This window comes from Coregonus lavaretus, assembly GCF_964263955.1.
Source record: "Coregonus lavaretus genome assembly, chromosome: 4".
Lineage (NCBI taxonomy): Eukaryota > Metazoa > Chordata > Actinopteri > Salmoniformes > Salmonidae > Coregonus > Coregonus lavaretus.
This window is the reverse complement of record NC_139991.1, coordinates 29,426,134-29,438,674: the sequence shown is the minus strand read 5'-3', so window position 1 is coordinate 29,438,674 and position 12,541 is coordinate 29,426,134. Positions and strand designations below refer to the sequence as shown.

At 42.6% G+C, this 12,541-nt stretch overlaps 1 protein-coding gene across 1 annotated transcript; it reads right to left on the bottom strand.

Moving 5' to 3' along the window:
- Nucleotides 1-3,273: 3,273 nt before the first annotated feature.
- LOC311127775 (follistatin-A-like) lies at nt 3,274-10,927 on the bottom strand. The gene is made up of 6 exons (XM_084159655.1): nt 10,768-10,927; nt 9,611-9,802; nt 9,130-9,348; nt 6,467-6,691; nt 5,889-6,119; nt 3,274-4,952 (listed from the first exon to the last, which is right to left on the bottom strand). The coding sequence occupies exons 1-6, from the start codon at nt 10,859-10,861 to the stop codon at nt 4,936-4,938; spliced, it is 978 nt and encodes a 325-aa protein (XP_084015781.1). The 5' UTR covers nt 10,862-10,927; the 3' UTR covers nt 3,274-4,935.
- Nucleotides 10,928-12,541: the final 1,614 nt, after the last annotated feature.

The following is a 12,541-nucleotide window of genomic DNA, read 5'->3' as shown; positions in this document are numbered from 1 at the left end:
AGGAGGGATTTTGTCCCACTCCTCTTTGCAGATCTTCTCCAAGTCATTAAGGTTTCGAGCCTGACGTTTGGCAACTCGAACCTTCAGCTCCCTCCACAGATTTTCTATTGGATTAAGGTCTGGAGACTGGCTAGGCCACTCCAGGACCTTAATGTGCTTCTTCTTGAGCCACTCCTTTGCCTTGGCCTTGTGTTTTGGGTCATTGTCATGCTGGAATACCCATCTACGACCCATTTTCAATGCCCTGGCTGAGGGAAGGAGGTTCTCACCCAAGATTAGACGGTACATGGCCCCGCCCATCGTCCCTTTGATGCGGTGAAGTTGTCCTGTCCCCTTAGCAGAAAAACACCCCCAAAGCATAATGTTTCCACCTCCATGTTTGACGGTGGGGATGGTGTTCTTGGGGTCATAGGCAGCATTCCTCCTCCTCCAAACACGGCGAGTTGAGATGATGCCAAAGAGCTCGATTTTGGTCTCATCTGACCACAACACTTTCACCCAGTTCTCCTCTGAATCATTCAGATGTTCATTGGCAAACTTCAGACAGGCATGTATATGTGCTTTCTTGAGCAGGGGGACCTTGCGGGCGCTGCAGGATTTCAGTCCTTCACGGCGTAGTGTGTTATCAATTGTTTTCTTGGTGACTATGGTCCCAGCTGCCTTGAGATCATTGACAAGATCCTCCCGTGTAGTTCTGTGCTGATTCCTCACCGTTCTCATGATCATTGCAACTCCACGAGGTGAGATCTTGCATGGAGCCCCAGGCCGAGGGAGATTGACAGTTCTTTTGTGTTTCTTCCATTTGCGAATAATCGCACCAACTGTTGTCACCTTCTCACTAAGCTGCTTGGCGATGGTCTTGTAGCCCATTCCAGCCTTATGTAGGTCTACAATCTTGTCCCTGACATCCTTGGAGAGCTCTTTGGTCTTGGCCATGGTGGAGAGTTTGGAATCTGATTGATTGATTGCTTCTGTGGACAGGTGTCTTTTATACAGGTAACAAACTGAGATTAGGAGCACTCCCTTTAAGAGTGTGCTCCTAATCTCATCTCGTTACCTGTATAAAAGACACCTGGGAGCCAGAAGTCTTTCTGATTGAGAGGGGGTCAAATACTTATTTCCCTCATTAAAATGCAAATCAATTTATAACATTTTTGACATGCGTTTTTCTGGATTTTTGTTGTTGTTATTCTATCTCTCACTGTTCAAATAAACCTACCATTAAAATTATAGACTGATAATTTCTTTGTCAGTGGGCAAACGTACAAAATCAGCAGGGGATCAAATACTTTTTTCCTTCACTGTAGTTAAAGAATAGCACTAAATCAAATCAAACTTTAAATGCACTTCAATAAAAGTTTAATTTGATTTAGTCCTATTCTTCAAGTTAGAGTTTTTGTTGAGATGGCGATGTGACTTCATCCATATACAAGACGGTAAAGGTAAAAGTATATTATTAATATAATGGCTTAGTTGAAATTAGATTGATATAACAACCTGTTAGTCAAGTTAAGTCAATGTATTTAAGTTGAAGTTTTACCCTAATTTCAATATTTACAACGCTGGTTGAAATGAGATGAAAACAGTAATGGTTGATGACTTTTTTTCAAATTCAATGTATTTTCCACATTGATTCCATTTCACAATACGTCGACAAATTGCGTTGAAACAACGTAGATTCAACCAGTGTGTGCCCAGTGGGACTGTACTGTTTCAATTTCAATAGATCCCCAATGTTAGTTCATTCCTATTCCAGAGTGTATGAGTGTTACTGTACACAGTGTGCTGTGCTGTGCTCCCAGCTCCCAGCCAGTCCCCTGCCCTGCGAGGACCTGCTATGACTGACTGGTACAGTCCTGTTCCACAGACATCTACACATTTTCACAAGTTTCTATTGAACTCCTAAGAGGAGCTCAGCAGGGGTCTATAGCGTGTCTGGTTGGGTCTGTCTGTCAGGGCTAGAGGGGTCTGTCTGTGAACAGGAAAGAGGAAAGGATTCATATAACACACTCATCCGGTCCATCTAACTAAACTCTAGTCCAAAAAGGTCCCCAGTTTCTGGCAGACGGCATTGTGTGTGGGCAGCACTTTGAGCACCCCGTCAAGCACTGTTACTGTCTAACACTTTTCGTATGAAACTTCAGCAACACATCCTTTTTTTGAGTCATTACTTCCCTCTCTTCTCTCTCTCTCTCTCTCTCTCTCTCTCTCTCTCTGCCTGTCTGCCTCTCTTTCTCCCCCTCTCTCTTTCTCCCCCTCTCTATCTCGCTCCCTCCCTCCCTCCCTCCCTCAAAATGTCCTCTTCTCTTATTAAAAACAGGCATACATTCTGCAATCCTTTCCATCATTCAAGATCTACTGTATGTACAATCCAAATAGAAGTCCATATATCAATCAGTTTATAATCATTTCTATGACTTTATAATCTATGACCGTAACTTTAGTGATGAGTCACTGGTTCCCAGTGCAACCTTCCAGGTTTTGCCTTTCATGCTATGCCAAGGTCAGGACAGGAGAGAGAGGAGAGAGAGTACACCTCACCTCTGATGCCACCATAGGAAATGCTCCCACTCAGCTCAGCCTGGGCTCAGACTGTCGCATCAGCATTTCCATAATGTTGTTATATTAGCAGTGTGGACTCCCAGGCCCAGACAGCATTTTCCAAAGACAAGGACCAGTCACGGCACACACAGTACGATTAGTATCGCATTTACTGCTGCTGAAATGTGATTAGATGAGAGTCTCAGGTTCTGATCCAAGGCAGAGCAGGAAGAGGGATGGAGAGGAGGAGAGCTGGTTCATGTCTGCTGGACCCTGATGCCCCCGATCTCACACGCATAAAGAGAGCAGACCAAACACAACAACTTAGCACAGAAGCTATGTCAGCTTTTCTCACAGCTGTGGAAACGATGCCAAACAAGCTTCAGCCACAAGTTTTTTTCTGCTGTGGTTGAGCTGTGCTATACTGGTTTAAATATGGCTGTGACTGAGTGACACACTCCTATCCTGCACATAGAGATAAATACATAAATACAGTATCTGTCTATATGGTATTTCAGCACAAGATAACACTCAGGTAGTTGAGGACTGAGGAGGAGCACATGGAGCACTGAGGAGAGAAAATTACTGACTGACTGTCTGGCTGTGATTGTATTACTGTCAATCTGATGATGATGTAGAATACTGGACTGGATTGAGTACACAGGAGAGGAAAGGTAGGTATTTGCTTTGTGTAATGTGTGTGTAAATGATAGACAAAGGACAAAAACGTTTGAGGGAAAAACATTATTTTATTCTTTACTCTCCTGCCCTGTACAAATATCATCATCATAGCTATTATGTACATTTAACATTCACATAAAAAATACAAAACTATATATTTATGACTGAATCTCTATTCAACATAATATAACAAAATAGACCAAGATTTATTCATCAATATTCATCCCCACTGTAAATTTAGAAGCTGTTATCTTCTGAAAACAGATTTCTGTTTTGGACAAACAGGTAGTACATTTACCGCAGCAGTTAAGTCATATGAATATCCCCCAAAGTGGGAGGAAATACAGCATGCTTAAGTTTGATATATTGTATGTGATGAACATTGTGTGGTAAGTTGCATTTACTTGGCTCCGAGGGAGTGATATGAATTCCACGATTGACCGCGCTGAAAGACATTGGCAAATAAAAGTGTACAAGAGTATCAATGGCACATTATGAAATATTAAAAACAAAAATATTGTCAACTCAAAAATGAATAATGACATTATACCTACTTAAATGTTGTATAAAACATAATACATACATTGTTTCAGTCACAGTATTCTCCATCCTCTTCCCCATAATGCACAAAACTATTACATTTCTGAAGGGAAAGCGACAATTGACTAAAGGTATTAGTATGCACTGTACTAGGACTAGGACAGGTAACTTTTGTTCAACAAAAACTAGACAAAGCCATTTGGGTCAGCTTTGAGTTGTAAACAAAACCAGGGTCTTTCTCTCACTAGGGTATATACATCAGTGAGCAACAAGTTCTCAATAAAATAAACTGGAACACACACAACAAGCTAGCCAACATTTCACAATGGAGGAACACGGGAAGATGGGAAAAATCCAAATCTTTGCCCACAACAAGCAGATGTGTACAGGTCAGATAGAGAATGTGTTACAGGAGTTTACATGAGAAGAATATCAATGTGGGTAGCATTGCACCTCAAATAAATAATACACTTTCTCTTTGGATAAAATGCAAGAGACAAAGGGTATACAGTAAGACAGACTGACACTGTAAATGTATAAATAATCATAAACAAAATATTTAAATACATACAAGTAAACAACACACAGAAGTTCTGAAATATACGATTGCTTAGTTCCTCTTCTCTTCCTGGGTCCGCTTTCCCAAAAGCATCTTAAGGCTAAGTTCATCGTTAGAAGCATAGGATCCTAGCCTTAAGATGCTTTTGGGAAACTGCGCCCAGGACAATAAATAATCATACACTTTATGTACAGTGTGAACAGTATTCTGTGGCTGAGCTGAAACACTGTTCAGCTATTATGAATGTTTATCATCCGGTCTGTGTTGGAGGACGTATTGATTGAGAAGATCCTTTTCATCCTCCTCTTCATCCTCCTCTTCCTCAAAGTTCCATGTCTGATGCTGAATATATGGAAGAACAAATGGTCCACTTGCTGTTGCATCAGTGAACATAACAACAGCACAGAATCTCACTGCAACATTTAGCTTCTTTTCCTTGACTTGATTCACTGACAGTCTTCTTCTCCCATGGACCAGAGTATGGGACATGAAGCAAGGTGATTCTGGTTATGATAGAAGCTGGGTCCTGGGAGGCTGAGACGCTGGGGTGTTGGCTGGGCTGGGCAGGGCAGTGGTGGTCGTGGTGGTGTATGAGGGTCTGTTGGCTCAGTGGTTTAAACCAGGTTTAAACCTGAAGATAGAGAGAACAGAACAGAGCTCATATACTCATCCTTACAATACAATATAATACAACTTAATTTCTGTATTGTGAAACTCTGCTTTCAGATGATGCACAAGACAGGGGACTGGGACCTATCCCATTTCTGCAAAGGACCACCCTGTTGGTGTGGTATTTGCCCTTTAAAAATATTTATCTTCAAAACAAACATCCACAGGCAGATGTAGTCGAAACCCCATCCAAAAAGCAACTCATCCAAAACCCAGTCCTCATAATCCACATGCTGAAATAATTTAATCACAGCAACATTACTGTTTACTGTTTACAGGAGAAATGCAAGGCATTGTGGTAATTATAGGAAGGATACACTGAGAGACATTCATCCATGTTATGAATGAACCAAACATCACGGGAACAATAGAATAACGGTCAATTTATGAGGTGGTCGGTCATAAGGTTTGCCTTTACATTGTATCTAACCTCATCCCCAGGCTAATTTCTTCCACAGAGAGAGATAGAGACTACATTATCATACTTTCACAAGCAAGTTGTTTTTGTGAAAGTGACTTTGCCGTGATAGGCACACTAAGACATCTTTAACATAACATCACATTGTGAAAATAGGATGAGGGATGGGTTGGAGTTGGTCCCACATTCTTTTCCCTCAGGGGCTTATCCTAACTTCCACTTAAGTAACATTTTAACTTAGTCATGCATTGATGTCAATGTGACTAAGTGAAAATTTGGCTAAGTGTCAGTTAGGATTTGCACCTCAATGATGACCTTGGGTAAACTTTGGGTAAACAGTTGGGTAAACTGACTGGGGAAATACATGTATTGGAGTAGGAGCCACTTTCTCCTAAGTTCTCAATGGATGCGTCGCTCTGGTCAAAAGTAATGCGCTATATAGTGAATTGGGTGCCGTTTCAGACACAACCGTAGACTTACAGTTGCAGGATCCTGAGTGTTTGACCTCCAGGAGGCGCTGCTGAGCACAGGCGGCCTGCCTCATGGAACACTCGCTGGGGTAAGTGTTGTTGTCGCTGGAGCACACACTCTCGGCTTGGCGACTTTCCGGACACGCCTCGTCACACACAGAGCAGCGTCCACGGCCACTTGCTTCATCCCACAGACAACGCTTTGCTCCCCGGCACACAATGTCCTCACACGACCTGGCGTCTGGAGAGGAGACACACACAGAGAGCATCAGACGCTATTATTACACTCCCTCACAGGCCCAGGCCAGCGCAGATTCATTTCTGACTCACACAGACAGCATGATTCTGGTGATGGCGCCAATAGACCTAGTGCCCTGTCTGTGTGAATTTGAACAGACAGAACAGACATGTTTTTTGATGCTCAGTAGGCCTACTACTCTAGTATGCTCTGACAAAGGTCTTTGTGACCGAAAGCTTGGCACATCAAAGCACTCAAATCTTCATCGATCTAAGTGTACAGAAACTCCATTCTACAAGTGATGTATCAACTTTACATACAACTCCATATATTGACGCTCCAGTACTTACCAATGCATTTCCCTTCGTAGGCCACACCAATGGACCTTCCCAAGATGCACGTGGCTCTCCTCAGGTGGCAGGAACTGGCGTAAACAACACCATCGTTCCCACACAGGTACTGGTCTGGTGACGTCACCTCTGGACACTGGTGATTACATGTCACACAGTAGGCGTTATTCGTCTGGTCCACGACACACGACGCGCTACCAGGACAGCGAACTCCATGACATGTCTCTGTGGATGGAAACACACACACACACGCACACGCACACACACAGACACACGCACACACACACAGGCATGACTGACATATGTGACATCGTTCATGTCATGTGAAACATTCAATTACACACAATTCAAATGTTTCACTTCACCAATCTCAGGTGACATCAGGTGAGTATTCACTCACATGTGATGTTTGTTTTCCCTTGCTGCTATATTGCAGTAATATATAAGCTTTCCATACTGCCCAAGTCAGATGACAGACTACACCTCACACTTCTGGTCTTTTTTGGACCTGCATAACTCTAAAGTTGTCTTAACCAGTTGTTTCTGTGCCCATGCACCAGATAATGTGTTGTAAATCAGGTTGATACACCAGTCTACAATAGTTGATACTCAGCCTCACACACCCTGAAGTGTGTGTAATGTCTTCCAGTGAGTGAGTCCTGGCCCAATTTAGGCACTGAGCCTAGTAATGCCTAGTCTACTGCCTCCAGGTCATAAGCAGTAAGTACAGTGGGGGAAAAAAGTATTTAGTCAGCCACCAATTGTGCAAGTTTTCCCACTTAAAAAGATGAGAGAGGCCTGTAATTGTCATCGTAGGTACACGTCAACTATGACAGACAAATGGAGAAAAAAAAATCCAGAAAATCACATTGTAGGATTTTTAATGAATTTATTTGCAAATTATGGTGGAAAATAAGTATTTGGTCACCTACAAACAAGCAAGATTTCTGGCTTTCACAGACCTGTAACAACTTCTTTAAGAGGCTCCTCTGTCCTCCACTCGTTACCTGTATTAATGGCACCTGTTTGAACTTGTTATCAGTATAAAAGACACCTGTCCACAACCTCAAACAGTCACACTCCAAACTCCACTATGGCCAAGACCAAAGAGCTGTCAAAGGACACCAGAAACAAAATTGTAGATCTGCACCAGGCTGGGAAGACTGAATCTGCAATAGGTAAGCAGCTTGGTTTGAAGAAATCAACTATGGGAGCAATTATTAGGAAATGGAAGACATACAAGACCACTGATAATCTCCCTCGATCTGGGGCTCCACGCAAGATCTCACCCCGTGGGGTCAAAATGATCACAAGAACGGTGAGCAAAAATCCCAGAACCACACGGGGGGACCTAGTGAATGACCTGCAGAGAGCTGGGACCAAAGTAACAAAGCCTACCATCAGTAACACACTACGCCGCCAGGGACTCAAATCCTGCAGTGCCAGACGTGTCCCCCTGCTTAAGCCAGTACATGTCCAGGCCCGTCTGAAGTTTGCTAGAGTGCATTTGGATGATCCAGAAGAGGATTGGGAGAATGTCATATGGTCAGATGAAACCAAAATAGAACTTTTTGGTAAAAACTCAACTTGTCGTGTTTGGAGGACAAAGAATGCTGAGTTGCATCCAAAGAACACCATACCTACTGTGAAGCATGGGGGTGGAAACATCATTATTTGGGGCTGTTTTTCTGCAAAGGGACCAGGACAACTGATCCGTGTAAAGGAAAGAATGAATGGGGCCATGTATCATGAGATTTTGAGTGAAAACCTCCTTCCATCAGCAAGGGCATTGAAGATTAAACGTGGCTGGGTCTTTCAGCATGACAATGATCCCAAACACACCGCCCGGGCAACGAAGGAGTGGCTTCGTAAGAAGCATTTCAAGGTCCTGGAGTGGCCTAGCCAGTCTCCAGATCTCAACCCCATAGAACATCTTTGGAGGGAGTTGAAAGTCTGTGTTGCCCAGCGACAGCCCCAAAACATCACTGCTCTAGAGGAGATCTGCATGGAGGAATGGGCCAAAATACCAGCAACAGTGTGTGAAAACCTTGTGAAGACTTACAGAAAACGTTTGACCTGTGTCATTGCCAACAAAGGGTATATAACAAAGTATTGAGAAACTTTTGTTATTGACCAAATACTTATTTTCCACCATAATTTGCAAATAAATTCATTAAAAATCCTACAATGTGATTTTCTGGATTTTTTTTTCTCATTTTGTCTGTCATAGTTGACGTGTACCTATGATGAAAATTACAGGCCTGTGGGAGAACTTGCACAATTGGTGGCTAACTAAATACTTTTTTCCCCCACTGTATAGTAAGCCCCTTGTGCCATACATGGGCAAACAGTCTTTTAACCTAAGACTGGCATAGTCTCACAAGTCAGACAACTGTTTCCAAAATAATACATATATGTAAAAGACTGGAAATGGAAGCTAAGTCTGGCAAAGGTCCTCACTGAAAGTGAGAGCATGTCCTCATTTGACCCTGTATAAATGAACTGGCTGGGTTGCAAAATTCCTGAAACGTTTCCAATAATTCCCAGAATCAGAAGGGAATAAACAGGGAGGTATGCTACAACTGGGATACTGTATCTGGAAAACGTACGAATTTGGGGAAAATTTCCAGAATTTTGCTATCCTAATCCTGAGAGGGACTTACTGCGGCAGCGCCCGTGATACTGCACCTCCAGGTCGGGATGGTTTCTGCATCGGGCCCTGAGCATGGTGCACTCGTCCCTGTAGGACTTTCCATCAGACCCACAGACGGACCCCCGCCCTGTGACGTTAGAGCAGTCCGGAGCACACACACACCTAGGCTTGTTCCTCTTGTTCATCTTGCATCTCTTCCCAGGACCACAGTCGACACTGTCGCATGTTTCTGAAATGGATGGATGGATGGATGGTTGGGTCGATGGATGGAGGAACTGGTCATCATGCATAATGGGTCCGTCTGATATAAGGACAAATGCCTTTATCAAAACCCATTATTACAGGATACTATGTGGGAGTAATTATTTAACATTACATGCCATACACTTTATAACATGTTGGAGTTTCTTGCAAAAAGTTCCACCAGGTTTCAGAATAATGTTGCACCACTTGCAATGATGATATTCATCATTACCACCCACTTCACTCACCTTTACAAGGTATGCAATTAGGCGCGCCTCCATTGAAGATCATCCACCGGAACAGCGTGCTGTTGGGCACGTCTTCCTCGGTCCATGCCGTGCCCAGACGACCACTCCGGCAGCAGTCCTCCCGGGTCATCCCGGACATGTAGAGCACCTGGCACCGGCCGTTCTTTCCCTGCTGCAACCAGCAGTTACCGGCTAGAGAGAGACAGTCCATGTCCAATTAACGTCTCATATCACGGGTATAACGGTAAAGTATAGCATTATTTGAGCAGGCTAGTCGCTTTGGATAAAAGCGTCTGCTAAATGGCATATTATATTATTATAAACAATACCCCATTTTCCCCTATAGCACCCTGGAACTTTGCTCTAAACAAAAAAGCATAAATGGATATATATATATATATATGTGTGTGTGTGTGTGTGTGTGTGTGTGTGTGTGTGTGTGTGTGTGTGTGTGTGTGTGTGTGTGTGTGTGTGTGTGTTTAGAGCGAAGTTCTACAATACAGGCTGTGCCAAATGTGTCTGATTGCGTAAAGACCAATAAATCCCAACGCAGCGGGATTTCACCAAAGGCCGCACGAGAGGAGCCGCGCGTAACTCCTCCTTGGTACTCACCAGTCCATCTGTCTCAGCTCAGCTCGTAGGACATTGACCCACTTGTAAAGGTATAAGGAGTCATGTTGACCAATCTCCGTATGCAATAGTTTAGCTAAGTGTAGATTCCTTCTTCAGAGTACTTATGCGTAATTTTATGATTCATGGCATGTTTTGATGAACTCCATTAGAGCCAGCATATTTAGTTTTAGATACAATCACCAATCATTAAGTACATAATCACCCATATGTTCTTATGACCTATATGAAAGATGCATTTACTGAGCTTGGTACCGCGTTTCCTTAGAACATTTTGTAATTTGGAAGTGGAAAAAACTTGAAAGTACATAACAACTGAATTCAGTCCAGAAAGTCAGACACAAAGATATAACTCAAAGTTACACACCCATGCAGTCGCCTTTCCATTTTGCATGAGATAAGACACTACTGTATCTCACTAGGTTCACTAAATGTTCCCATGGACTGATGAACCAATTACAAATGTCGCCTACAACTTGACCTTAAAAAGTTATGCCACATCACATAATTAATCATAGCATACTCACCCTGGACTTTGTGGTCCTCCATAAAGTGAGTGAACCACATGAAAAGCGCAATCAAGCCTTGGCGGAGCTGCGGTGTTTGTAGCATCCTAAACATGAGGACAGAAGGCGGACTGGCGTGAGCGACTAGACGCGCAGCGGAGAAGTTGTGTCTGTGCGCAAGGCGATGCCAACCCTCAGTGAGTGACTGTCAAACTGTCCGACTCTGTCTCTCTTTTTAAATCTTTAAGGGGGTCTCCTCTAGCAAAATATCTGAAGTGGGCGGTCTTCAAATTGGTGGGGGGTGGAGAGAGATATATATTTTATAATAGTTTCCCCTTCATCAGGTAGCCTACTGAAGACCAACTCAATATTGAGCGTGAATTAAATACTGCTTTGGGTCAGGAGTATTGACGGTGGTGGTGTGTATAGATATTGGCAAGACCACAATGTTGACCAGAGGGGGCATTAACCCTATCAGTCCCGAAACCACAGATAAAAAATCGGCTTTTAATTTATCTGACTTTCATTTATCTGCATGTCCAGACCTTAGTTTTAGCCTCACAATGAAGTGTTTTACCTTTTTATTTTCAGGACAACCATGGCTACAAGTAGAACACAAAACGATTTGATATAAATAGTTGCATTCATGAGTTTTACAAGTGTCAATAAAAAAAGAAGGTCCGCCAAAGCAAAAACCTGATAAAGATGAATTTATATTAATGCTGTGTGTACAGAAATTGCTTGCTCACTGGGAAATGAATATCCACTGTGTGGAGTTTGGATTTTGTGATAGCAACTATGTAATCTTATTACAGTATTATAAACATTATGTCCTGGGATTTCCTATGATCTTCTATGTAGAAGAACCCCTTAACTTCTGATCACGCTTGTGTAGCACCATAGAGCAAAACATGTGTTAGTGAGAGTCTCAGCTTTTCATAAATAGATTAGAATAGTTTGTAGCTCAAACCATTCGCACTCTACAGATATTTTTGTAAAAAGACCAAGCCAGGGGCCCTTTCGGGATCCACCCTTGTCTCTCAAACACTGCTCTAGCTCAGCCCCTGTCAATCACACAGACTAATGGATGGTATCTCCCACTAATCACACAGACTAATGGTTGGTATCTACAGATGTAGAAGAAATAGAACAATCCAATGATACAACCCGGAAGTCTGTAGCTCAAACACACAATGTTTAAAAGGGGTTAGAAGTCCAAAACGCTCAGGCTTTATGGTGGGACTCACACCTTTTATTCAGATTTCATAAATTGTAGGCTACCTGTGTCATGAACTGTACAGCTACTGGAACAACATATGATTGATATGTTTCACAGCTCATTTGCTGTTGTTTGCTCTAAAAATGTGTTGAGTAAAATGTCATACTACCAGCTGTTTAAAATTGTCATTGAAATTAATTTGATGCAAAAATATTTATTACAAGAGTGATTTCTTGTCAAGCGAAAAATTCAAATACACAAGAGTTACTGAGATGTGCATTATTTAAATTTTTTCCAGTGGGCTAGTATGCCAATGCATAGGCTGTGGCCTCAGTTCCTCAGTTTTGATGCGTTCATCTTTTAAAGTGCTCCATTGCAGTGTGGATAGATAGCCTACTAACAGATGATAATAATAGCTGTTGGAATACCACCATTCCAATAATAGATTGGGCAGTTGTTTGACCCTCACTCGCTGGGGTCAAATATGTAAATATAGTCTGTCCAATCCCGTCTCCAAAGTGGCTTTTGAAGATAAACATAATTTGTTACCCAAGGCTTAGCTGCCTGCTGAACAGC

Excerpts from the sequence above, each read along its gene's own strand:
- LOC311127775 (XM_084159655.1), bottom strand. The coding sequence starts at position 10,861 with ATGTTTAGGATGCTACAAACACCGCAGCTCCGCCAAGGCTTGATTGCG. Across the intron at positions 9,349-9,610 it reads TAATTGCATACCTTGTAAAG|AAACATGCGACAGTGTCGAC; the intron begins GTGAGTGAAGTG and ends CATCCATTTCAG. Across the intron at positions 6,120-6,466 it reads CTACGAAGGGAAATGCATTG|ACGCCAGGTCGTGTGAGGAC; the intron begins GTAAGTACTGGA and ends TCTCCTCTCCAG.